This window comes from Hippoglossus hippoglossus, chromosome 15, assembly GCF_009819705.1.
Source record: "Hippoglossus hippoglossus isolate fHipHip1 chromosome 15, fHipHip1.pri, whole genome shotgun sequence".
NCBI classification, from domain to species: Eukaryota; Metazoa; Chordata; class Actinopteri; order Pleuronectiformes; family Pleuronectidae; genus Hippoglossus; species Hippoglossus hippoglossus.
Window position 1 is genome coordinate 19,491,551 of NC_047165.1, and position 26,273 is coordinate 19,517,823.

At 42.1% G+C, this 26,273-nt stretch overlaps 1 protein-coding gene across 1 annotated transcript; it reads right to left on the reverse strand.

The window, feature by feature from the left end:
* Positions 1–841: 841 nt before the first annotated feature.
* march5 (membrane-associated ring finger (C3HC4) 5) lies at positions 842–26,266 on the reverse strand. Its single transcript, XM_034609322.1, has 6 exons — positions 25,762–26,266; positions 15,062–15,264; positions 5,170–5,300; positions 4,723–4,906; positions 3,552–3,718; positions 842–2,144 (listed from the first exon to the last, which is right to left on the reverse strand). The coding sequence occupies exons 1-6, from the start codon at positions 25,803–25,805 to the stop codon at positions 2,028–2,030; spliced, it is 846 nt and encodes a 281-aa protein (XP_034465213.1). The 5' UTR covers positions 25,806–26,266; the 3' UTR covers positions 842–2,027.
* Between the last annotated feature and the right edge of the window lie 7 nt (positions 26,267–26,273).

The window sequence follows — 26,273 nt, forward strand, 5'->3', positions numbered from 1 at the left end:
TCCTTTTCCTTTACTAATGAGATTCCCCCTCATCACAAACTGCTACTCTGTTAAAAGGCACTATTTTCTTGTCCGAAGACAACCAGCAGCAGCAGGTGGAGCATCCCTCTCAGGCTGCAGCTTGGTAGAGTGGTTTCCATGCAGTGTTCAGACTGGCACCATTAACATATCAGGCTTGGACGGGCCACGCACTGTTTACCTTGTGAAGTACCTAGTGACTGGTTTACATTTAGTTCATCTCAAGGTTTCTCTTTACAATTTCTCTGGCGACACTGGACTGTGATTGGCTGATTGGGTTCATGGGCCGATGACGACGCGAGTGTTGACGTTTTGAGTTTTGTTTCCTTGTCTCGTGTGTTTCTAATTAATAAACAATTAAACGCAAGCAGTTTTGTTTCTGTTACACAAACACGACTCAGCATTTGGAAAAATACATTTATTCACAGAACTGAAACCATTGAACTCTAGTCAGAAGCAACAAACACAGTTCACACTTATTTTGGCAGAGTGGAGACTGAACGGTGAATGTACAGGGGTGGTGGGGGGAGAACATCTGTAAAACAGGCACAGTTCACATGTGCAGGTTAAATTATTCCGCGTAGGACGCCACAGACCACAGGTTGTCACGTGTCCTCAGTGGCAGAAAGCAGCACAATAAATCAAAGTGATCACATTACACTCCCGATGATCTACACAAACATGTCTCAGCTCACTGGAGATCAAATGACTGAACTCCACTTGTACTTGAGTCCAGATCTTGTTCACCAGTACATCTCTGCTGTTGGTGTGATCCAGTTTGAATGGTGTCTCCGTTTACACTGGTACCAGAGATGACATTTCCATAGGTGATTTTTCATCTCCATGGTTGAAGCAGAAATTAAAAAACCAAAAATATCTGCATGGCTTCACGCCACTAGAGGAAATATGGCTCGTCATTTGTGTGAACTGACCCTTTAAAGACCGTCCAAAGTGTCAGCTGCTTCCATGACTCATTTCAAAACTGCCACTCGTGTCTGAGCTGAGCTGCAGCTCACGCTGACGCAGCCCGATGGTCACATGACGGAGGAACAATAAAGAAAAGAAAAGGATTTTGTGAAATAAAACCCAGAGGGGGGGGGGGGAAACTGTTCAAGTTCCCGAGTTCTTTCAGCGAAGTGTCACATCTCAAACGTGCTGCGAAAAAGATCGTCCATGGACGTCCACGCAGCCGGAGGAGGTGGTGTCATGGCAACAGGCTGCGCACCTGCACCACTGTGGTGATGACCGAGATTTAAACAACCACAGAAGAGCTTCTTTTTTTGGAAAGTGGAGATAAAGCAACAGACGTGAACACTTCCGGGGTACGAGGAGGAAGCAAATAAATAAAAGGCTGTGCTCTAACTTCTGCTCGGTGGTCAGTGGGTTTTCGTACCGTCAGATGAAACCTCGACACGCCCCCCCCCCGGCTGCATTAACGCACTGCATCATGTTTGCACATTTGTTTCCTCTTTAATACATTCCAAACACTCAACATATTCCTCTGTCGTTATAAATCCTCCAACATTGGCAAAGGGGACTTTTCAAATCTGCAAAATAAACATTATAAAACAGTCATTTATTAATGTTATAAAACTTTATAATTACACATGCCCCACATATCTGATGTCCTTTAAAATACACTTATGTTTACAATAGGTGTTAGTTTATGTGACACATCCACCCGGCACCGGTTCTTAGAGAGGAGATGTGTGTGTGTGCGTCAGTCTGATCCGTCTTCACCTCACGAATACGTCGGAAGGTTCAAACTGAAGCGGCGATACTTGGGATCCTTGTGTCGAATGTTGGCGGCTCCAGAAAGGGTGAGAGGGTTCGAGGAGCAGGTAAGTGCGGGCGACACTGATCCTGAGTCTGACGGGTTCATTTCCTCCTCCGCCCCCTGACCCCTAAAGGCAGAGGTGTGTGTACTGTACTGTAGGTGTGTGTGTGTACTGTAGGTGTGTGTGTGTATGTGTGGTTCATCCGGTCTTCCTCCCTCTGTTGCCTCCTCCTCAGGCCTCCTCCTGCTCGGGGAAGTTGAGGATCTTGCGGTGAGCTTGCCTCAGGTACTGCTGCTGTTTGAAGTACACCTTAAACGCTCCCTTGATGGCCACGAAGGCGATTCCTCCCTGTAGAGTAAAGATCATTTTTTAAAAAAGCGTTCAAAGATGCGTTCTGCTTAAAACATTAAAGCCTCCTCAGATCCTTTACTTCGGCCTCGTCGACACTTCTGCAGATATTTTCCTCTCTCCGTCTACTCAACCTTCGTTTTACTAAAAATTCAGTCTACATCAATGATCCGTCAGATGCCAGAGAAGAACTTCGTGAGCATGCTCAGTGAGCTCGTAACTTCCAAACCAAAACAATACTCATCACTTTTTACTTCTGTTTCTGCTCATAGTTATTTGACATGTTTCATCGCCTTATCCAAGATCTCTCTGAAACACGGCCCAAAGTGCTGATACACACGAAGTAAGCTGTGATGTCATCGCTTCCCAAACACTGTGTTACACGTACACACAGACAGTGGAAGTAGTTTGTAAGAAACTGTTTTAACTCATAGGACCCTTCTAACATTAAATATATATATTTATATATATGACAGAAAAGAAAGTCCATGTTATTTCACTCATTCTACAGCAGATTGTTTCCACTCAGGGTCACATTAGCATGTTATTTTAATAAATAACATGCTAATGTGACCCTGAGTGGATAATTTTTTCTGATGAATTGCTATTTTGTACAGGTAAGTAAAGCTGTTAAGATAAATGTGGAGTAAGTGATCTGACAGTACATTATGTGGGGTGAATATGTAAAGTAAGAGAACATTTAAACATGCCAGAAACTGAACTGATCTACAAGGAGGTTACAACGTTCTGACTTTGTTCAATGTGTGGTTTAAGGTTTTTTCTATTTTTGAGTTGAATAAATGTTCATTTGAAATTGTTTTTAATAGTATGTCTTTTCAAAATGGCAAATAAATAAACAGGTTGAAAATTGTACCTGTGCAGTACCTCAGTAAATCTTAAGTGTCAAACATGTGATTAACATCTCTGCTGTCATTTAAAAAAATGTAAAAACTCAAACCACTTCGGTTGAGAAGTTTTTATTACTTGACTATACAGATCAGTTTATGACTTGATTCTAAAAAGAGTCTTGCAGCTGAAGCCAACAAGTCGACTCGTCGTGTTTCCTGCACATGTGACACTTTATCATGACGGAGCATCGGGCCAGCAGCAGCATGTGCGTCAGTGTATGAGGACACAGTGTTCAGTGGTGTCAGTGCAGCCTGGATCACATGAGCCACTCGGGTTACCGCTCTGTCCTCACCACCAGGTGAGTGTCGAGGTGGGGCCGAATGTGTGGCACAGTTAACACGAGGTAAAGTGGAATCCTTCATTCACAAACACTGTGACTGCTGTTACTTTAAGCAGACTTGACTGGATTTAAGGTGAATCTGAACTAATCATGCCTCGCTCCACCACTGTGCGACAGGCTGGCTGTAATAATATCAGTGTAATGTGTTGTGTACCCACCAGGATGGTCCTCTGTAGGTTGGAGTTGACACTGCTGAACATGAGCTTCCCCACGATGGTGGCGATGGTGGGGAAGACCAGGGCGCCGCACAGGATCCGTGTGGCCGACACGTGGTCGGCCAGGGGGCTGGCCTCTGCCGGGATCCGAGGAACTGGACAGCCAATCCCTGTGGAAACACAGAATCGACAGCAGCAGTGAGGCAGTTGAAAAAAACAAACTAATTATTGTTGTCATGTGTGTTTACAATAATTATGAAGCCTCTTTATCCATCACATGGCTTTCTATATGACTGACTCTTGTACAAATCATAACAACATCCACAAAGCTTCAGTGCATGAAGTTTATTAAATCCATTCATGATATTGTGATAAAGACGACCAGGGCTGTACAGTGCGACACCTGTACGTCACACGTGTCTGTGCGATGAACAAATTTACTGCTGTAGCACCTGTGTAATACAGTTGTTCGCCTGTTTGAAACCCAGCCACTTGTACTCTGATGTGAGGGTTTGTGTACTTGCTTGTGTGCGAGTTGAACTGATGATGCATTGCTGTTCTACTTGGTAGTTGTCGTCTGTCATGCAGGTAAACGCATGTGCCTGTCTGCGTTGAGTTCACACAAACACCAAATCCCACAATCCAAACCGAACAATCCCTTGTGTTCTCAGTGGGTTGAGCAGCTCGCTCAGACAGAGGCATAACAACTTGGTAATTCACTTTAATGAAGGACGATAGAGCGGTATTTTCACATCGTGAATCAAACCCCCAACAAACAAGCCCGCAAGATGATACACGCATACACGTCTCTCTATAATTAACCCATTGACATAATACATTCTCTAGCCCCTGACTATAACCATCCAAACTAAATGCCTAACCCCAACCCAAACCTAATTCCAACCCTAAACCTAAAACCAAGTCTTAACCCTCAAATGGTGACGATGGTAGAGGATGGTATTGAACCAACACACAAACACCTACACCTCAAATCTCGCTGCTTGAATTGATTTCACACTGAGAACATCTGAATTCTAAATAGCCAACATTCAAAGCAAAGAGCTCAAGCATAAACAACACAAACAGACTGAGATGGTATGTATAACATTTTTTTAACATAGGGTTAAAAAGAAGAGACAAGTTTCCTGGATCCAACTTGAGTGTGTGTCCTGACCTGGGAAGATGCTGTTGAGGATCTGCAGTTTGTTGGAGTACTTCCTCCACAGACGCAGCACGTAGTCCTCCCAGCGGATCATCTTGCCGAGGATCAGCATGACGGGGATGGTGGGCAGGCCGATGAGCAGGAACAAAGGGTCGGCCCGCTCCATAACATCCAGGCCCTCCTTATGTCCGACCACCTGGACGGCAGAGAGAACAGTGTGAACGGAAAACTACAGGGAACGAGTGAAAGTGCTAGACTTTTCTTTGAATAACAGGAAGAAAGGAGGAACACAAAAAGGCCACAATGACTTTACAATGTATCTAAACACATGCCCATTATTTGCAGAAATACTTTTGAGAATACTATGATTCCATTTGCATCCTACAGGTACAGTCAAATCACAACAGTGAAAAAATCAATAATGAACCAAAACCTCTGAGGAGGGATCACTGGTCTGACCTGCATGACGGTGACAGCTCCATATGTGACGGCAGTCCAGTAGATGGAGCCCACCATGATGCCGGCTGCCGCAAAGGGTCCGGCCTTAGAGATGAGCCGGTCGGCCAGGTCCAGCACGTAGACCACTGGACCTAAAGGAAGAGAAATCACTGAGGTAAGAACACGTACAACTTGTATTTCAGAGTTCTTCTCATCAGTGTGTGGGAGAATTTAACTTTGACAGTTACATGGCTAACCTGGGGCTCCTTCCTGAACAAATACAGAGCTGCAACTAACTAGTATTACCTCCTCTGTGTGTGTCTGTTAACGCAGGATTACACAAACACTACTGGACATGAAACTTGGTGGAAGGATGCGGTATGGGTCAGGGAAGAACCCATTACATTTTGGTGTGGAGCCTGATCAGGGGGCAGATCCAGAAACATTGTGAGATGTGTTTTATCACAGATTTCTCAGAGAAAAATTCATGGATCTTGATGAAATCATTAGGCTTGTTGAGGTGACTGATATTTATGAGTGTGTGCAATTTGGTGCAAATACAAATAAAAATCCAGATCTAGTGAATTTCAATGTGGTTTCATAATGGGCTGTGGGGCCTTGGTGGAGGCATGTGCTCTACTGAGTGACATTTTAATTGAGATTATTTATTGAAATCTGCATTTGATTATTTTCCCGATCAATCTTAAAAAAGTCAGAAAACGGTGAGGTTCTGTCCGACCAATAGCCCAAAACCCAAAGATTATCAATTTTACTATCTTAGACGACAAACACTTGAGACATAAAGACTTCATTTAATCTGCATTGATAAAAAAGCAGTTTAGCTAACCTAAACCACTCTTTATTTCAGATTAAAAGTCAATTTATTGTCAAGGTGACGGATGTCGTGACTCGTTTACAATCAGCTTTGCAGTTTTGTTGCAGTATCATAAAGATAGCTTTACTTATTGCCCTTTTACAATAGCACGTTCATTGGCCTCGATTAGCCATCATCTGTACTCTCCAGTCACGTCTTCTCGGGTCCTCTCGGCTATTCCACATAACGGGACCTGACCCAGACCCGATTGACTGTAAAAACATGGATCTGAACCCGTAACTGTAAGGGATGAGCAGTCGTCTTTCTGATATTGATTAATTACATTTTTTCACTCCGTTTAAAAAAATATTATCTGGGGGAACAGCGGTGCTCAAAAAACATTTGAATTTAAGTGACACAGGATCATAATGTCACTTACAAATGTTTAAATATCTTTAACTGAGTGAACGTCTCACCATACTTATGCAACCCTCATGAATAAATACAGATTTATAAATGGGAGCAAATATTTCCTGAAAGACTTGAGGCCCGTGTGCGTGATGATATTGCAGCCAGGTGTGAGGCGCTGTGGGAAACACACAGACTGGACAATCAGCTAATGAGTGTTTGTACAGCAGGGGTCATGAGACTCCTGCTGCTAAATCAACCACTTGAACAGGAAATGCATCCAAACTCAACACATATCGCTCATCCATCGACAAACAGAGAGAGAACAGCCTTGTTTCTTCATGTGACCTGCTCTTTATGGAAAAGTGATGCAGGAAATAAAGCAGCACTGTGGAGTTTCCTTTTCTGTCGACAGGTTGAATTACCTTGTTTTAAAATAATAAAGGAACTGAAGACAAGGAAGCAAATCCAGTTGTATTCCAGTAAGACAAAAAAAACAAAAAACAGTTTCTTCCTGAAGGCTTTACCAACATTTGAAGCATGTCAGGTATGGTGCACACCTTATGTTGTATTGACAGACAGGGAGGAGTCTCTCAGGCGAGTTCCATCCAGATTAAAAATAGCTGGGGCTGATTCTCCACATGCATGTAATAGGGATTAATCTGCAATTCAAACTCGCCTTGAGCAAAAAAAGATGGCTGGAGAAAATTCTCTGCTGCATACTCGTCTCTGCCATTCCAGGCTGACTCGAGGGAAATCATGCAATATTTACAGCAAGACAACCTGATTTCCTCACTCAGACAAACCCATCTACATCCTAGTAATAACCCGCCCAGGAGTCAGTGGGAGGAGAGCGGGGTGGGGATTCTACCAGAGGGAGCCGGCACAGGATGAGTTGGGCTGGAGCTCAGCTGCAGGATGGAACAGTCTGTGTCTAAAGGGCCTGAAAACCTAATTTCAGCTCCACCTTCTTGTCCTACATATTTACACAAACTGCTCTGCCAATGTAGAGTCTTGGGTATTTCACATGGGAGATTTCTGTAACTGACTGATCACGAAGCCCCTTAGTTACCGTTTATATACCTGTCAAGCTTTCCATTACTTTCCATTCTCTCATGGCACATGTGCTGTTTACAGTGATAACACTGGCAGCTGTGCTAAAATACATGTAGTTTTATGAACATTAAGTCCTACATTTCAGTGCAAACAAACTGAAACCCGAATTATTTTGTGAATTAAAATGACGACTGTCAGTAGCAGATGTTATTAGCTGAAGCTAGCAAGCTATCTAAGCTAACATGAGTTCAGTGAGATGGGTAAAAAGCAGTCTCTGGCTGATTTTGATATTAGATTATGTTATGTATCATAAGGAAACATGTTAAAATCCTGTTTTGGCTACTTTAAGTTAAATTTGTTGTTCATGTTCAAACAGTATGTCTGACTTTTCACAATACAAGAGGCTAAAGGCTTTGAAAACGTAGGACTAATCAATGAGTAAATGTAACTTTACTTTGTATAACTAGTTCGGCTGGAGTTGTGTAAACTCTAACACAGAGCTGCTAATGTAATGTTAAACAGTGGATGAGCTGCTTATTAACAGGACTTTTATTCGGAACATGTAATCCTATAAACTAATTTGGTTACTTAATGAGATACTTATTGGCCTTTTGGGTAACGAAGGTACAACAGTATGTTTGTTAGCCTTATTTATAAGTAGTTAATACATACAGACAAATCTGAACAGATTTGAAGCCAGGTTTTCAGGTGCTTTGCAATAACATTTGAGAACCAAAACAAACATTCAACAGGATTCAGTGTCAAGATATTTATAAATACATGACTAAGTGGACACTTTAAAGTCATCCACTGGAGTGCTTTTATTTTGAAACGGTAGGCTACAGGAAGTGTTGTAAACATTTATGTTTGTGACATATTCGACAGATAAGAATTGAAAGTGTCCTGAAAGATCATTTTCTCTGGATATTCAGCTCTGAACCACGCAAGGAACGTGAAAAAAAAAACAGCGTGACCTCGAATCTCTAGAAGAACAGCATGACTTTTGCGGCTGAACTGCAGCAAGTGTGCCAGCTCTTATCTGTTAACATAGGCGCGGAAATGAAAAGCAGGTCTTTCTGCAGCCGTCCTGCAGCTGGTGTGCCCCGGGTGTAATAAAGCTGTGAAGTGGCATTAAAACAATGCTGAGTCACTGGTCATTGCAAAAGCAGGACTTGGTTCAAGAACACTTTCTCCTAAGGGCATGTCAGCAGTGGACTGGTATATAATTATCCTATTCATTGAAGCTACAAGGCCGGAGATCAACCTCGTCGTACAGAAAATGATCACATAGAGTTGAGAATGTTTAAAGCGTCCTGACAGGAGGGATAATGACGGAGGTGCCGAGCCATCTCCAAGTCACTGTGTCCAGTAAATGATTGCCTTAACAACTCAGCAGGTACAAGTTCATAAGCCTGCGTAGGAAACCGAAGCGGTGAGAACAGACTAACATCTACGGCTGTAACATTAGCCTACACATCAAGTGTAAAAAGAGCAGCAGATTTCCAAAATAATTCTGAGGCTCTGTGGGATTGGGGTTTGTACAGTTTGAACATAAGACAGACTTTATTAGGCTGTTTGTACAGCCGGGCCACCGTCAGGCTGTTACCCATAAGTACCTGCCACAAGTTGTATACAATCCAGCCACTGTTAGCTGCACAGCTATTTCTACAGCTGAGTACATTCGGTCAATAAAAGCTACAAGTTTAGGGCTCAGCTCTGTGCAGTATTTTAAGCAGCTCATGCTAAAGGGCGCTCTCTTTTAGACGGCTGCGCCCCAGCCCACTTGTGGAGGAAGGTACCCAAAGCAAGCAAGAAGCATTTGGCACTTTTAAAGCTACTTAACTCACAACGGAAATATCACACTTTTAGTTCTAAAGCTGTCATAAACACAGTGGCTCTCTTTTGACTACTGCCAACCTTCTGATGTCTTCTAGAGCTCAGTTCCACTGCACCTACATTTACCGACCACATTGATCCTGCAATGCTCGAGCGCATTAATATAGCATATTTTGATGACAATGTTGGAATCTCTACCACTGGCTCCCGGCCTAAGCATTACGACATCGCAGCTGGAGAGAACTGGGTCGCCCTTAATGGCCACTGGCAAGTCAAGAGAGCTGAGCAATTCATTTCAGCTACTGGCAGCAGATTCTATAATTAAGATAATTAAACAGGAGGGAGGGGGGAAAGCAAAGGAGAAAGGGGAAAAGTGCAACCGCAGTTCTTCAGTAGTAGGCACGCAGGCTGGCACGCTGTTCCAGTTGGCTTGTTTACTCTTTCTAGATAGAGGGTCCGTAAAGACAGAGCAGCAAGGACACACCGTCCTCAGAGTTACATTGGCAGCCAAATTAGCATGAGAGGCTGGCTTTGGCTCTGCAGCAGGTGTTGGTGGGAATACAGCCAGAACAGAATATACCCTACTCTTTGTGAGCTGCGATATTGCAAGTTTTTGCCCAAAGTCATCAGTCAGTGAAAACAATCAAAACCTAGGTTAATGGAAAGAGTGATCTGTGGCTCCAAATCTACCCCCTATCTAATCTGGTGGCGGGCAGGGGTCCCAGCCTGGGAGCAAAACGTGAGAAATGCCTGTCAGGCCTGTAGAAATGAGCTGGCCACAGCAGCTACCCTGAGAAAATAACTACAGTGGCAGCTTCCCAACACGGCTCTCTGTCTTTACCTGTCCACAGCTTCACCACCATCACCCCAAATTGAAAGCTATCATCAAAGTGTTGTCGCTAAACTGTGAAATTGCTGTTATTCTGAGGGCTGACTAAAGCTGCTGCAAAATACCACAGCATGTGAAGCCAAGACAGAAAAATTACAGTATATATATACGAAAGGGAAATACATGTTTTTGCTTTGAAATAAAGATGGAACAACATCAAACTGACTGAGGAGCAGGCAAATCATAAATATAATATAAAAGGTATCGCTGGTGTCTGTATGGCCATAATAAAAGGAGGCACGGCTGGAATAAAAAAAAGGAACACTGCAGCAATGATGCAGCAAAACAGACAATGCTGTACTCCTGCTCACTTTGAAGCCCACTAATGCCAAGTGTATCCTGCAGCGAGAGACGAAACTCCTCAGATGGTACAAACATAATCTCAGCTAAAACGTAGAGAAACTTACTCTTCTGTATCTTTAAAAAAAGGATCAAATTATTTAACAAGTATAAAACAGGATACTAATAGTCATACACTGTAAGTGCCATTTGTTTAACCACTGTATACCAATGTGGTTAAATGAGTTTCATAATCATCCGAAAGTGGCTAAATCTATCTATATGGGAGTCCAAGTAACAAACCCAAAAACTTAGCAAATACATTTTGACCTCTAATATCTTGCAGCACCATAAAATACTAAATTAGCCATTCAGCCTGCAACGTTTGCACGGCGTGCGCCGCAGGAAAGGATCACATCTTGGGGTACATCCTGTTTATAATCCAGAGGCGTAACTGTTACCGAGCAGAGTTCTAATGAAGTGTGAATGTGATGTTAAAGTCACTGGAGGAAACACTGGAGGACAGCTGTGATTTCCTACATTCATCAGCAGAGCGGCGGCGTCACTCCACTCATCTCCTCTCGGCCTTTGATGAGCTCCGTCGGCTCTTCCCGTGACCCACTTTCACTCCCACTCCACCTCTCTCCCAGACATATTCAGCATCCCCGCACAGCTCCCTCACCATCTCTGTCTGGCACTTGCTAATGGGATTAGGGAGAAAAGGGAGAAAAGACACTTTTCCCCTGTGGTGGAGGAGCCTCTCAGGTAAACTCAACTGGCTCTGTGCATATAACGAACCACCGCTTCACTACCTGCCCAAACACATTAACTGACATTCAGCTGTTTGGAGGAAAATTTACTTTTCTGTCAGAACATTGTGGTTAAAATTACTTGACTAAAAGTGTTGTTTTTTACTAAAAAATAGAATGATTTATTTTACCTGCCACAGCTAAAGTAGTGGGTTGGAAATTTTAATTCACACCATAGCTCAGTACTTCCATTTCTACACAATCTACGCTCCTTCCATCCATTGAGAGAAAGTGGAAACCAGTGGCAAAAAAGGTTAACACTGGCAATTGTCTCTGTAATCCATCTCTCCTCCAGAGCTGCTCTACCATCAAAATTTCAGCCTGAATAAACAAATTTAAATTTAGGACTTTTTAAGTCCACAATGAATAAAGACCTATGTCAAGTGGGACAGATATGAAGGAATATCGCAGCCTCAGAATTACATACACTTCCACATAATTGAAGATAAGGTGAAGTAGCCTCGCAGAGAACAACCTTGGAAATGCAACATTATCTCGCAAATTACAGGCAGAGACAGTGGGTATACAGTCTTTAGCACAGGCAATCCAAGCGATAAAATCTAACCAGGGTGCTTGTAGACTGAGTTATCAGTTCAACATTTGAAGTGCAGTGTTAATACAGCGTGCTAATATCTGTATCATTGGCAAAGAACTACATCACGCAGACATTAAACTTTTTTTAAATATTTATCTTAAAAAACGAATTATAAAGTTTAACAGAATGAAGGTTCACATAAAAAAGACCTACCTAAACGTATTTAAGATTTAGTGTGTAATATTTTAACAGACTTTTTAAGGCTTAAAATTCAGATTGTTAAATTATAAAATACTTTTTAAAGCCATGCTGAACAATTTAATTTACATGCTGTAAATAACACACTGACTCCCAGATTGCTCCGAGCTCTACCAGACACGCTACTCTCACTTTAAACTTTTCTCTTCAACAGATGTACAGTTAGATGTGCAGCGTCCTCCCACACATCCTCACACTCTGTCACGTAAACATGACTAAATAAAAAGGTAACACAAGCCTCTGTTTGCTTATATAAAAGTCTAAATAAATGATGAGTGATCGTGGCTGAAGCCCACTGCATTATTCTCAAAGCACCTCATCACTCAGAGGTTCAATCACAGTAAAGAGGAAGTTCCTTTTCAAAATAAACCACTGGACAATCCATCAAAATACTCTAGTGCAATTGGCCAGACCACTTGAGCAGTCGCACATATGAACACAAACTTTGGCGTGGGCATCAGGAGCTGATGTGCCACAGGAACTTCTTTTAACTGTCTGTTGTGAAAAATTTGAGCTGGCCAAGAATAACTAACCTCAAAGGTATCGTGATGATGTGTCACATAGAGAAAACACTGAGGCTCAATCATGACTTAAAAAACTGCTGCGTTAAACAGAGACTCCATTCATAATGTGTCTCGAAGCAAAAGCTTGTGTATGAGAAGAACATTAGTTAAGACAAACATGTTTGTACATCCCCTGTCAGATGAGTCAGATGAGTTCTCTTTGATAGTGTATTGTGACGACACAGTACACAGGAAGCTCATTCCAGTCACTCAAGCATGATGTTTCTGACTTAGAGGAACCATTAACAAAACGCGCGAGTGTTTTTTTTCCAGAGTTTTTGTGTTGGTAGACATGCCAGATACCCAAATTAATGTGTAGAAGCACTAACAAAGTGGAATTTTCATGATATGTCCCCTTTAAGTAATGCAAATATATTTCTAATTTGTGAGCCAATAAATGTGATTTTAATAACGTGTCAATAATGACTTGGCACATTTGAAGGGGGCCTGGGCAGTTCTACTGGATATTGTGTTTTTCTGCATCTAATGGTTGATACAGCACTAATTAACATCCCTACTGGGACCTGAGAGCCAATCAACATGACCTTAAAACACAAAAAGAAAAGAGCCAGACAGACACATTTACAAATACTCAGCAACTGGCCAAGTGCCAGGGATCAGCCCTCAGAGAGAGATACAGACATACACAGGGCTATTTACTGAGGAGGAGGAAGTGCCTAAAGAAGCTGAGCTACCTTCTGCTTATGGCACCAGCGTGAGTGACAGTGCAGCCTTGGTCACTATAAATAAACATGAGCATGTTTACCAGCCAGGCCTGGACTCCTGCACACTAACATTGTCTTAAGGCCAGCTACTGTCTCAAATTGCAACTTCTTTTTATTTGAGGTTGAAACACCAGTGGCCCAGTGGCTGATGGGTAACTATTCACCTTAAATATGTAAAAGTCTTCATATTTCACAGTAAAATTGCACCAACAGGATTAAACCAACATTATTCTTTCTGTTTTTATATTAGAGCCCAACTGATATATCGGATGGCAGAAAATATTAGCCGATATGAACCTTTCACAGATATATCTTATCTTTTTGTTCAACGATATACTCTTACATGAAAACTTTTATTTTACAAAAAAACAATGAAGACAATTTACGTTTAAAAACAAATATTTTCTTAATTCAGGTTCTAACTACTACTTAGGAATCATTGCTATTATTCAAAAATATATTTATCAGCCTATATGTGTATCAGGAATTTTTCCCTAATATCAGTATCGACCCCCAAAAATGTCAATGCGAAATCCATGTCACAAAGTTTGAGGACAAGATGCGGTCTTAGAGAGATATGAAGGGATTTGAGGCACAGAAACTGAAAAGTGAGCAGTATCTGGCCACATAAGCGTGGCAGTGTGTGGTGTATTTTCATTAGATGAGTCATAGCTGGTGTTTGGGAACAACTGATGCCCTCGTCACTCTGACGCGTTCGGATAATTGAGGCAGCCGCTTCTCTAAACTGCTGCTAATCAATCAGCCAGGAGCTGGGCTGTGTAACAAGTGGGTACCCTTCTGTTCCTCGACAGGCTGGAAGGAAATATTTACCCAGATCACCACAGAACCTATGCTGACTCCACAGTAAACAAACATGCACTCAGGCAAGACAAACTGAATATCTCTCAGAGCTCCGGGTACAGTTACAGGCAGCAGCTATTAAGAGGGCCCACAAGAGGAGCTTCAGCTGTTTACTTACATGAAAATTTGCTCAAAACTGCTGCTTCGATGTTGACAGCTGGCGGAAAATGAGGAGTCATTACATTTTGACAGTGCAGTAAATTAAAATACAAAGATTACAAAATGTTGGGGGTCGGGTCAAGTCAGTGGGGGTTGATTACATGTACTCTTTAATGTAGCTTTAATGTAGAACAACTATAGACGCAAGTGGCTAGTGATCCCAGTCCCAAAGCACGCACGCAGGATGATCTCATGTGGTCTAGCATGATTAACTAACACAGAAACGATACAAATTCACTCACTTTGAGCCATGCTTGCTCCTTATAGCTCATTCTATGAATATTTCTCGAATGTTTGCTATTATGAGTAGACATTCTTCAAAAATATAAATACGTATAAGCACCTGCCAGTGTGACTGTCACTGGAGGATATGAGCGGAGTCCATGTTGTAAATATAACGAAAAGAACAGAAATGTAAATGTGAAATAATGGCTGATCAAAAAAAGGGGGCTTCTTTTTTTTTTTTTTTAACTAAATGACGAATCATGACAAGGAGATGGATTACTTGCGACGAAACTGGAGGTGAATTTTACCCTCCAAATTTAAACTGATAGTTTTTTAATCTACACTGATCTACTACACTGCCTCTCTAAAATGTAATTGATAGAAATCTGTCATACCCACAGAGAACTTTAATCCCTCTTCAAGGTCATCCTGTTATTTCTAAGTCGACTACTTATCTCCCCATCCCCAGTTTTATCCCTTGTGAGATGCAACCCACCCAGTTTGGGAAAGACGATGAGGTATTCTGCGTTGCACTGTGGGCAGGTCACGCGTGCCGTGCTGTTGCCACGCTGCTTTTCGTCCACCCAGCGCTGCAGGCAGGCCTGGTGAACCCACTTGGTGGAGCCGCGGCAGTGACAGGGACGCACCCACTCTGCTGTGCGGTCGTCTTCATCTGTGGCGAAGCACACCCAGCAGCTCCTAAAAACAAACACACATGAAGACGGTAAAACACATACTGCGAACACACACGGATTATTACGGATAAGGTTGTAGGTTCATAATTGAACCTGACATCACTTTCACAATTATTTCCCTAATGTGTGAACCAACACAAATAGAGTATAGCTATGATACACCTGATAACAACATGTACTATGGCTATATACACACTAATACATTTTCATTTTGAGAAGGCGTTTTAAAAACAAATGCCCTCCATCCAAACAAGCATTATAGCTCGTGATGTGTGGTAGATAGAAATCAAGAAGAAAGTAATCTTTTAATGTCCCCTTTGAGTGGAAATCGCACAGTCATCAGCACATAGTCACTTCAAACATGAATCAAAGGTCTGGTATTAGATCAGATTTATTCAGACTTCTAACTGAGAAAAGTAATAAAAAGTCATAACTTTTTGAGAACAACAAGAGAGGCCGTGATCAAAGTCTCTCAAACGACCTGAAGGCTAATTGGCCTAGATTGTGTGTGCGCGCGCACGCACACACCCCCCCGGCTGAGTTACTCCCTTTTCACATTGCTTTTAAAACTCAAGCTATAAGACCTTTATTACACCTGTTAAATATTTTGTTTACTTATGTACTTACATTAACCGAAATAGTTCCAACAATGTTCAAACCCTGAGAAATACCCATTGTATTCAAAGTAACATGACGTTTCATTTTGGTCGCCTTATGATTGCGTCATTTCTAAATTCATTATGCGATCCCTGTGAGTGTGAACACAACATTACAACAGAGGTTGGATGTTAAGGGACAGCAGAGGGGGAAATTAACGGAGGAGACACACAGTAGGACTGGACGATATGGCCTTAAAACAAATATCGCAATATTTTTAGGCTATATCGCAATACACAATATACTGTATATCTCGATATTTTGAAATCTCCTCTAAATCACTGCACAAATGTTAAATTCATAAAAGTCCACAGGAAGTCGCTAAGCTTGCGGACGTTAGCATGGTCCCTGAATGCACCTCGTCGGAAGATATCAGCGGACATTTAGGCCTAAAACAGTGTAAATGACCTCGTTTCGAGACGAATAGAAATGTTGGGGTTTGCCTTCTGATCATTGAACAGCTGTGAATCACAGAGAACACTACATTTTCACTGTTTGTTTCTACTGTTCTTCAAAAAAGTCACTGAGCTGTGAGTGAACAGTGAGTGAGGGCGGAGCCCCAGGGCCTGTGTGTGTGTAAGTGTCCACCCACACCCACCCAAAAATACGCATGCACGCAGGAGAGTTTTGTGGATGGGCGGGGGAGTGAGCTGTCTGCTGTGAGAGGGGCATAAGAAGAGAGCGAGAGAAGCGAAACTCAAAGAGAATTTCATGCTGACGGCTTAAAACAATTACATGACAATTTATAAATCGATGTTCGCGACATAGTCATTTTATACATCGCACGTGGTATAAGCTGTGAAACATCAAGTATGGTCGATATATCACCCACCCCTAACACACAGTCTTCCTTTTTTGGTGGCACTCAGACAAATGCTTTGTTCTGGCCTCATGTCAAAGCATATCAACAGTCTCCTCTCCTCCCACATTATATCTGCCAACACTATACAGTATTTGCTCTACCACTTACAAAAAGGTATTAGGCAGGAGGAGTTCACTTCCTCCAATTTATGTGTCCTCCCTTAGAAGACAAGTCATTCACGTATTTAGCCTGTTTGCTGCCATCTTCCAATTAACTGGACTCCTTCTGCTAACAATATACCAGACAACCCTCCTCTGTGAGTTTGGAAGGTAATTAGATATGCAAGTTCCCTGACCTTCAACAGAAACATCTCCAACTGTGACATTATATTGCTTTTCCATAATTAATCAGTCGAGTGCGACTGGCTGGAAGGTTCACCCTGTGTCTCACTGCATGTGGCCAATTCAAGAATGTAGACAGTTACATTCTTGTTTTAGCTGCTATATTTCAATCAAAATAGGCGGAGGTGAGATATGAATAATCGATTTTAACGCCAGACCATGACTACAGCAGCAAAGCTCCCAAGCCTTTACTAGAGAGTTCTGTTAGTTCTAATAAAAAACTGGGAGCAAATACAATTTTATGAGAAATTAGAAAAATCATAAAGATTTTCCTTTAAACCACGTTCACAGATCTTCTGGTTCAGAAGCTGACTGCTTAATTCGACCCAGACTATACGAATGGGACATTTACAATCTCATTGTATATATATGAACAACTGGCATTTCACTGGATTAAGGAAACAATGATAAGTGAACCCACACCTCCCCAAAGCCCAAGGCAAAAATTCAATAAGGAAAGAGACTGTAATAGAGACATTTGTTTTTTCTCTCAGGCTTTGATTATGTACATAGTGGGTATTCATAAGAATAAGAATTGTTTTACTAAAATCAGTTTTTTAAAAGCCTGGTAGACTATTCACAGAGTCCAGGTTACAGGAAACATCACCTTCACCATTAATACACACTGCACAAAGAGATTTGTTCTATGATGAAATCTACAGTGTTAATCATTTCAACACACGTATAACTTACCCTAACCCTAACCCTATGCCTGGAATGGCGGAAACCGGCAGTGTTTTTAGTACCATATTAGAGATGTTAAAAATAACTAACTGTTGTATGAAGTATAGTTCTAAATAGCTAAATATATTTAATTCATTCCCAAAATTATCCACAGCCTCTCAATTGTGATCATTCAGCCAGTTTAGTGATTAATCAATCATCTGTTTCATTCTTGATTTGCCCTGAAATCTAACAGAAAGACATCAGCGTGTCTGCATGTCTAATATATTGCCCACAGGTCTCTAAAGAGACGGTTTAAATTTAGTTCTACTGCTCTTTACCAATTACTTTGAATCATGGCCATAGCATTTGTCAGTGAGGGGAAACATGCCACCAAAATGCCTCTTATGAGGAAAAAAATTGAAATCACCTGAACACTTTTTAGAGAGAAGCTGATGAGTTTTATAGTCACTTCTATGTACAAAGTCTATGAGCCCACCTTTAGCAGCTCTTCAACAGTGGCTTCAATATTTATTCAGCAACTGACTCTCCATAGTACACCGTGTACATTTCAACCCTACTGCTCCCACAGCTGAATAATAGATCTCAAATCTGTGGCCTTCTGTCATCATAGTGCTGAGGTCTAGGTTGTTACTGCGGCCACAGGGGAGTAGAGGGGGGTCCTCTGTGAAAGACCGTGGATGGCTAACTTGGATAATTTGCTCAGGTTGCTGCCTACTTGCCATGGAAGATTTTCCAATACTCTGCTGATACTGAATAAAACATGGCGACGCAGGAGGGGAGCATTCGGGTCGAGGCGCTCAAGTAACATTGCCGGCTGAAAGGCCAGGGCCGGCACACATGGCAAATCTGAGTTTGACGGAAACACTGAGCCTCTATTCACACTTCTGTCTTCTGTCCTCACAAAACTCGCTCTGTAACTGCTCACCTCTTTGCATCTGACAGGTATATGAGCCTGCAATTTACTCCAAGCTGTTTGACACTACATCTAACACTTTTTGCACTGCAAAGCTGGCAAAGGCTGATAAGATAAAAAATATACATCTTGTGGCCATTTCCAATGATGCCCGATGGGGCTTAACATCCCAAAAGACAGCACAAAGATGACAACTGAGGCAGCTATGCAAAGTCTGGATGAGTAGTTGGGTTGAACACTGTCAGATGTCTCAAGAGGAGTGCGACAGCGGAGAACAAAACCCAATGCTCCCTTAGATTCACTGGCTCCTATTCCTGTAACCCAGCCCCACAGCATGACAGTATCCAATACAACAGCACCGAAATGCTATCCACTGTGAGAAACCTTAATCTCTAGCTTGATGTCGCCTCAACCCTGTTTAGCAGAACACTTGGGCAGATAAGCCTACTCTGCACATGTACAAAATGGTCTCCTGCATATAGAGAATGCCTGCAATTTGACACAGATGTGGATTGTAAATCTATACATTTAAAACAATAGACACAATGATGACACAAACTTATCAGGCACTGTGAACATTTCTGTTTGTGATTCAAGTGCTCACAACAAATGTTTGCATTAACTCTATTCCAATTGCCAGTAAAGGAGTTTGCCTTTCTGTTTTTTTCCCCAGTGCATCATGTTCAACGTCACAAAAGCACTGACAACTGAAGTGTCCCTCACTGCACTGTCCGCCTAATTAGCACATTGACCCAGGTGTCAAATTTCTATCGCTGTCTGAGCCAAAGCCGATAAAAACACAAGTCTACTGCAGAATCATTTGACTCTGGGGTGAATCCCGAATGAATCCATTGCAGACAAAAGCCAAATGTTAGCAGGTGTTTTTTGATCAGGGGAAAAAGAGCTCAATACGGGCTGACATCCTTTCAATGTCTAGGGTAAAGGACACTAGTTTTCCGGTTCCTCCATGACAATCATGCAACTGGTTTCTGGTTACAACTCTACAAACCACTCATCAATGATGAATAATTAGTATGACTGATTACCATTATCAAGGGCAAACTCTGTGTAAAAAGATATACAGTAGCTGGCAGTACCAGCACCGCAGTAGACACACTGGTGCGGGGACACACACACACACACTGACGAAAGCCACACAGTTCAGCGAGGTAGCCGACACGGAACACTGGGTAGTGTGTCCTGGGCATAACAAGGTCTGGAAAGGCTCCATCAAAATGTCCTCCAAGAACAGATGATGGCAACTTGCCTGAGTTTCACTGAAGCAAGGTGACGTGCTGTCTCAACCACTTATTTACATGTTCAACAGGCAAAATTAAGTGTGGCTTTGCAGTTTCCACAATGAGGTTTAATACATCTAATGCGAACCAACTGCTTTGAAACTTCAAGGGCATGCAAACAGCAGTGTGCATTATCCTTTTTGTTTTCACAGATATTCTGAAAAACCTTCAAGCTTCCAGGATGAAAAGAATGTGCAGCAGTAAAGGGCTGTAGATCTTTCCTGCAAAGCTGGGCCAACATCACTTGGACCACTTCAGCTGTGAATGAGATTTTGGCAATCAAAGAAAGTGCAGAACTGTATCATAAAGTCACACAGACACAGGAGGGGGGGGTCTGATGGTGGTCTGTGAAGGAATACAGGATGACTGACACTGTACAAAGAGGAGTGGGACCGCAGAGCTACTTTCTCATCATCTCACAGGTCAGGCTCACGTTCTTTAAGAGGTGCATAAGCCACCCACAAAGGTGGCATTTACTCAGCAGAGGTCATGTGACTGTGGGAAAACTGGAGGGTCCTCAGCACAAAGGTAGGTCACAGGGGCACCAGATTCAGAACAGGAATTCCAGCTTCTAAAATGACCAGATTTTAATCAACACAGTCTTGTGTGTACATTGTATTACAGTATATTATATCATAGTATATTGTAGTTTGTGACATTTAAAAAATGACAGCCCATTTAAGGTATTGTAATAAACTAAACATTCAGGTTTTAAGTTGTTTGTTGCTCACTGACAGGTAAGTAATGTATTTTCACTCAGTTGACTAACACAGGAGCCTCCCATTTCTATTAGAGCATTAGGCAACTTTATCACAAATTTGAGTACTTCTGAAATCTACAGTACAGGAGTGCAGGAAAAGGAGACTGCTCCACGAGCGGCTGGCATCCATAGTTAGGAAGACTATGACAAGTGGTGGATGGAAATTGATTAATCCCAAACTTTTATCACTTGATTCTTAGGCCCTCATTTCAGATTCATATGTAGGGTGTGTCTGAAATATGGTGATTTTGTAGTGTTGCCTGTATATGTCCATAGTATAAGGATCGGTGTAGGGTCAAAGAGCCATGAAAGGGTTTGAGATACAACCCTGTTTGAAACCAACAGTATAACAGGATGTCATTCAGTTTAGTGTTTGTGGTTTAAATGACTCAAGCCTGCTAGCTACCACACCTATGAGGTTTCCAATAACAGCTGGTGCTCTAGACTTATCTCTTTACTCTAAACTAATGGGGTGGTATTTAAAAAAAATCTACCAGTTACATAAATCTAATTTCACTCAGCTACAAACAAGAAATAAGTAGAGTATTGTGTAACATAACAGTAATGAAATCCCTTAAAAGGGATAGTTCATCCAAAAATTCACTCATTATCTACTCAGCACTATGCCGATGGGTGAAGTGTTTGAGTCCACAAAACACTTCTGGAGTCTCGGGGGTAAACTTTATTGGATCAGAATCCAATACAATTGAAGTCAATGGTGAGTCTTTCTTCAGACGTAATAAAAAAAATAAAAAAAACATAACATGCCTCCATACTGCTCCTGTAACATGCCTCCATACTGCTCCTGTAACATGCCTCATCCAAGTGTCCTGAAGCCCCAAAGTTCAATTTAAACTCGAAACGAGGTCATTAACATCGTGTTTTAAGCTTAAAATTCTGCTGATATCTTCCGACGAGGTGCATTCAGGGACTGTCAGAAATGCTAACGTCGGCTAGCTTAGCCACTTCTGTTGGACTTTTAAGCTTAAAAATGGTGGAAATTACCTTGTTTTGAGTTGAATATGAATGTCGTTGGCTTCTGTACACTTGGATGACACCACACGAGCAGTATGGAGGCATGTTGGGTTTTTGTTTTACTACGTCTGAAGATAGGTCACTAATCAGTTACACTGCTTACCCCTGGAAACTCCATAAGTGTTTTGTGGACTCAAACACTTCACCCACCCCACCCCATCGGCATAGGGGTGAGTAGATAATGAGTGAATTTTCATTTCTGGGTGAACTATCCCTTTAAGAAATGAAAAAGACTACATGTAAAAATGCAGGCTTATCTCGTTATTAGAACATATTATGATAATTATTCAGCCAACTTTAAAGCCCCTACAAGGAATTTTTAACTGGAACGGCCTTATTTTAATATTGCTGCCTCTTAATGACCTAAAACAACAAATGACACAAGTGGGAAGAAAATTGTCTTCTTCAATGAACTATTCTCAATGTCTGTCGCAGAGGCAGATTACCCGCGAAGTCAGAGCAACGATTTACGGAAGTCAGGCTGGAAAGGCCTATGTTTAGATGGAGGGAGAAGAAAAAAAAGCAGGGGAAGCGAGCCAGGCTACGCGCTAGGCTAAACGCAAACTCGTACAGACCAGCACTCCCGAGTCTGTTGCTGGCCAACTCCAGGTCTCTTACAAACAGGATGAAAGAGATCAGAAAGAGAATTACTGCTCATTGTGTGATTGTCATCACAGAGACCTGGCTGAACAACAACATTGAAGTAGCTGTCTGCTCGGTTTACAGAGCGGACTGAACGAGGAGCGAAGGAGGGTGGGATGTTCCATTTGCCCACAATAAGAGGAGGGAGAGTATGCATTTGTCGTACCTGTATAAATGTAAGCGATACTCAATGGTTATGTGAAATCAGTTCTAATATTGATAGATGATTGCCTTGACTGACATATTGTCAGTACTGTACTGTCAGTACATTAGCTGAGTACTTAACTGTCATATTTTATAAATTTAATTTTTTATATGAATATGTTGAGTATTTTGATCGTTGAACCCCCGTGTCGCGCTTTGGTACATGCGCCGAGGAATTGCTCTCTCAATTTGCATGTGGACCAGAGGCAGTGTTTTCTTGGTGTGTGTCCTGAGCTCGCTACATGTGTCTTTTTTCACCCCTTCCAAAACAAATGCACATGCTGTCTGGAGTGAGGTTTTTAAGACAGGCAAGAGTGGAAACACTACAGCTGTTGTCCACAGAGGCGCCAAAATCAACGACAAGTAAAAGTTCCTTGTTAAGTGGCTTCACAAGGGAATTAAATATCTTTGCATCAAACACTCAGGATACAGGAGAAATGGCACTGCTAAATTTGAACCTTTTACTACAAAAGAAATCTAAGTCAATTTTGAAAAGTGGTGACAGATTTTACTTTCATTATCGGAACAATTTTGCATAATAAAATTGACAGTAGCTGACTCCTCAATTTAACTATATTACTATGATGCTGCCATTAAAGCTACAGACTTTTGTCCATCAGTATTAGTTTTAATGCATTCACACATGTACAGCACATATTTACAAATTCATACAAGCAACAGGGTTCGTGATCTGGACATCAAAAGCAGACCAGAAAAGAATAAAAGGAGGATGTTGTGTGAGAGCCAATAAAAAAGGTCAGTCTGGATTGAAATGTGTATCCTACATCTATCTGTGAAACACTGCATTGCAGGGGCAGCTGGCTGCTTGTGGCAAGCCAGATAAGAGCCCGTGGAGCCTTATGTTTGTCAGTGATAGTGGCTGGGTACACAACCATGGGCAAGGGGACATGACATACATCTTCCTGCTATCAGCTCCTCAAACACTGTCCGGGTTATTGCCTCTGCCACACAACCACAGCACGCAGCTCAAGCACATTTCCCAAGCCTCACATGCCCTTCCTTTCTTTCTGCTCCCCTACAATGTGCTTAGGAAATGATTTCAAAGTGCAAACTTCAATATTGACAGAAAGTGCTGTGTCAAATTCCTACAAATACCTGTTAGTACAGGCTGCACAAGCTATCAAATGCCGGTGACTATTCTGAGGGAAACGGTACACCAAAATGCTTGGATCTAACGCTGCAGCATCTGCTCATGACCACTTAAACAGAAGATGGAAAATTCTGGTCACACATGTGCCATGACAAGCAGCAAGCGTGGCGTTACCCCTCTGTTTTATTGCTGCATAGAGAATAAAAGTGGGTAGAAATTAGCATGGTAACTCGTGAAAACATTTTCTATGTCCGAGTTCAAAACAAGATATCTAGCAAACCTTTCAAGTACATCGGATCAGTGTGACGTTCAATTCTATTACATGAAGTCACATACTTATCACTGAGGTGAGCTAACCTTTGAGTTCAAGTGTGCATCACTATTTCTTCATTGAGCAGTCTGAACGAAGATTTGCATCACAAGCTGAAAAAATGACACTGGAAACGTTCACAGCATGAACTGATGCTCCTGCTACAACAACACAGGACGCCAAGCATAGGCAGAATAAGCATGTGCTGAATGTGAATTCAACTCAATACCTAGAGAGGCTTGTTGCTGGCTATCACAAATAAAAACACAGCAACCGCCCAAACATGAATTTGAAGCTGCAGTCTGTGGATTTTATCCCAAGTCAGACCGTCAAAGTGACAAGCTACAGCTATACGCAAGGTTCAGGACTTTGTACAGCTCCAGGGGACCTGCAGAGTTGCTGACTGTGTGCACTGACATCCCTGTCAAAGTGTACTGAGGGTAGGATTGTATGTCTTTATAGCTCAAAATAATTCTCCACACTTCAAAATCAATTTCCCCTCAATGACACCATGAAACTGTTAATCCTGTGGTTCCACGTTGTGCCAAGCAAAGCTTCAGTCGGCCCAGAGTGTTGTGAGACTTTTGATGTCAGAAGACTTGTTTGAGCTTTTTCTGTTTGCTGTAAAGCTTACCAATGCAACACTTTCCAGTGGCTTCAAAGGGAACACGTGTGTACAGGCCTTGATTAGCTGTGACATTTTAGCAGTGAGAAGAAAATCGAAATATGGTTGATTAAGTGTCAACCCCAAAATTGGGTTGGTCATTTGTCATACACTTCCCCAATGCCAACCTTGCCTTGGACACAGTTTAATTTCTTCTTCTGTTTATTTGTCTTGCATTTTCTTCCTTCCTGATGCATGTGACTTGTACATCTTCTTCAAGTCAATTCCCATGATGCTTTTTGTGATGAGGAAGTTTTCAACAGCAATTTAAACCCACAATGCACAATTAGCAGTCTGTTGCTGGTTTTTATTCCTCATTTACAAGTTAGCTAGTGACGGATGCTGATATCTGCTAGTACTCCATCTCTCATAAAACTCTTCCTAACAGTGTCAGCATGCTCACTCATGCTTGACTCTCAGTATAAGCTGAATATGACTTTCTCCTTTAGGTCAACCTGGGTTCTACATAATTCAGACAACTTAACATGTAACTGAAGGGTTAAGATTTGGCTTTCTATGAATGAGTGTGTTTCAATAGTCCATACCCAGGGGAAAGAAAGTAAACTTGTCAGGGAAACAGTATTCAGTGTCTTTTTAAAAAAGACAAAGACAGGTTACTCTTTCAGAGCCACAATGATTGTTAGCAATGAACGTGACAATTTAAGAAATCTAACTGAGCACAGTCATTTCCTCGTCTAAAGATCAATAGTTAACATGAGAGAGGTTGTGGTAGAAGTGCAGCTGGGATGGATACGTTCATAGTGATAGTGAACATTAACGTTACTTAGTGCGGTGTTTATTGTAGGTCAGCGGTTGTAGAGGACGTCCTGTGTCGACAGTGCAGACACACTGACAGAGTTTGAAGTCAGCGTTTGGAATAAAATGCTGAAGTCAATACGTTTCTTGACATTTTGAGGCGAAATGTTTCACTTTCCCTCCCCCTCTGCCAACAGTTGTAAATTGACTGAAAAAGCTACGTAGCATCCATTAGCATGTTTGCCTTCAATTTGAACTCACCTGTCCAAATTCTGCTGCATGACCACTGCGCCCTGTTCCGTCATTGTAGTGGAGAGGCGAGGAAACACTCAAATGTCGTCGTCTCGGTGGAGGAGATTCACTACGCTACAAGTAAAACATACAAAAATGTCACCCCAGTTACTTTTGCTGCAGCAGAGGTTGGCGTTCAACCCCTTGCTAGCTAGCTAGCCGAGGAACTAGCTAGCTACATAGGCCTTTGTGTTGACACGACGCGTCAGCTGCAAACGAGAAGCTTATTTAGCCTAAAACTACAGCTTCGCGGTCATGGCGGGCTAAAGTTAAAGCCTGTGTGTGCTGCCGGTGCACTCCTTCGCGTAAAAAACCCTCTTCCAGTCCGCTACGGCCTTGGTTGTCACTGCTACCATCGCATTGGCGTTGACCGTTCGCCTGGTCGTCTCTGAGGTAACTGTGCGTCAGTGCGTCATCACAACAACGACGGCGCGGCGCTCCCCTGGCATGGGAAATGTAGTCCAGCGGTGCCTCCCTCCCTC

Excerpts from the sequence above, each read along its gene's own strand:
- march5 (XM_034609322.1), bottom strand. The coding sequence starts at position 25,805 with ATGACGGAACAGGGCGCAGTGGTCATGCAGCAGAATTTGGACAG. Across the intron at positions 5,301-15,061 it reads CATCGTCTTTCCCAAACTGG|GTCCAGTGGTCTACGTGCTG; the intron begins GTGGGTTGCATC and ends CTCTTCCTTTAG. Across the intron at positions 4,907-5,169 it reads GAGCTGTCACCGTCATGCAG|GTGGTCGGACATAAGGAGGG; the intron begins GTCAGACCAGTG and ends TCTGCCGTCCAG.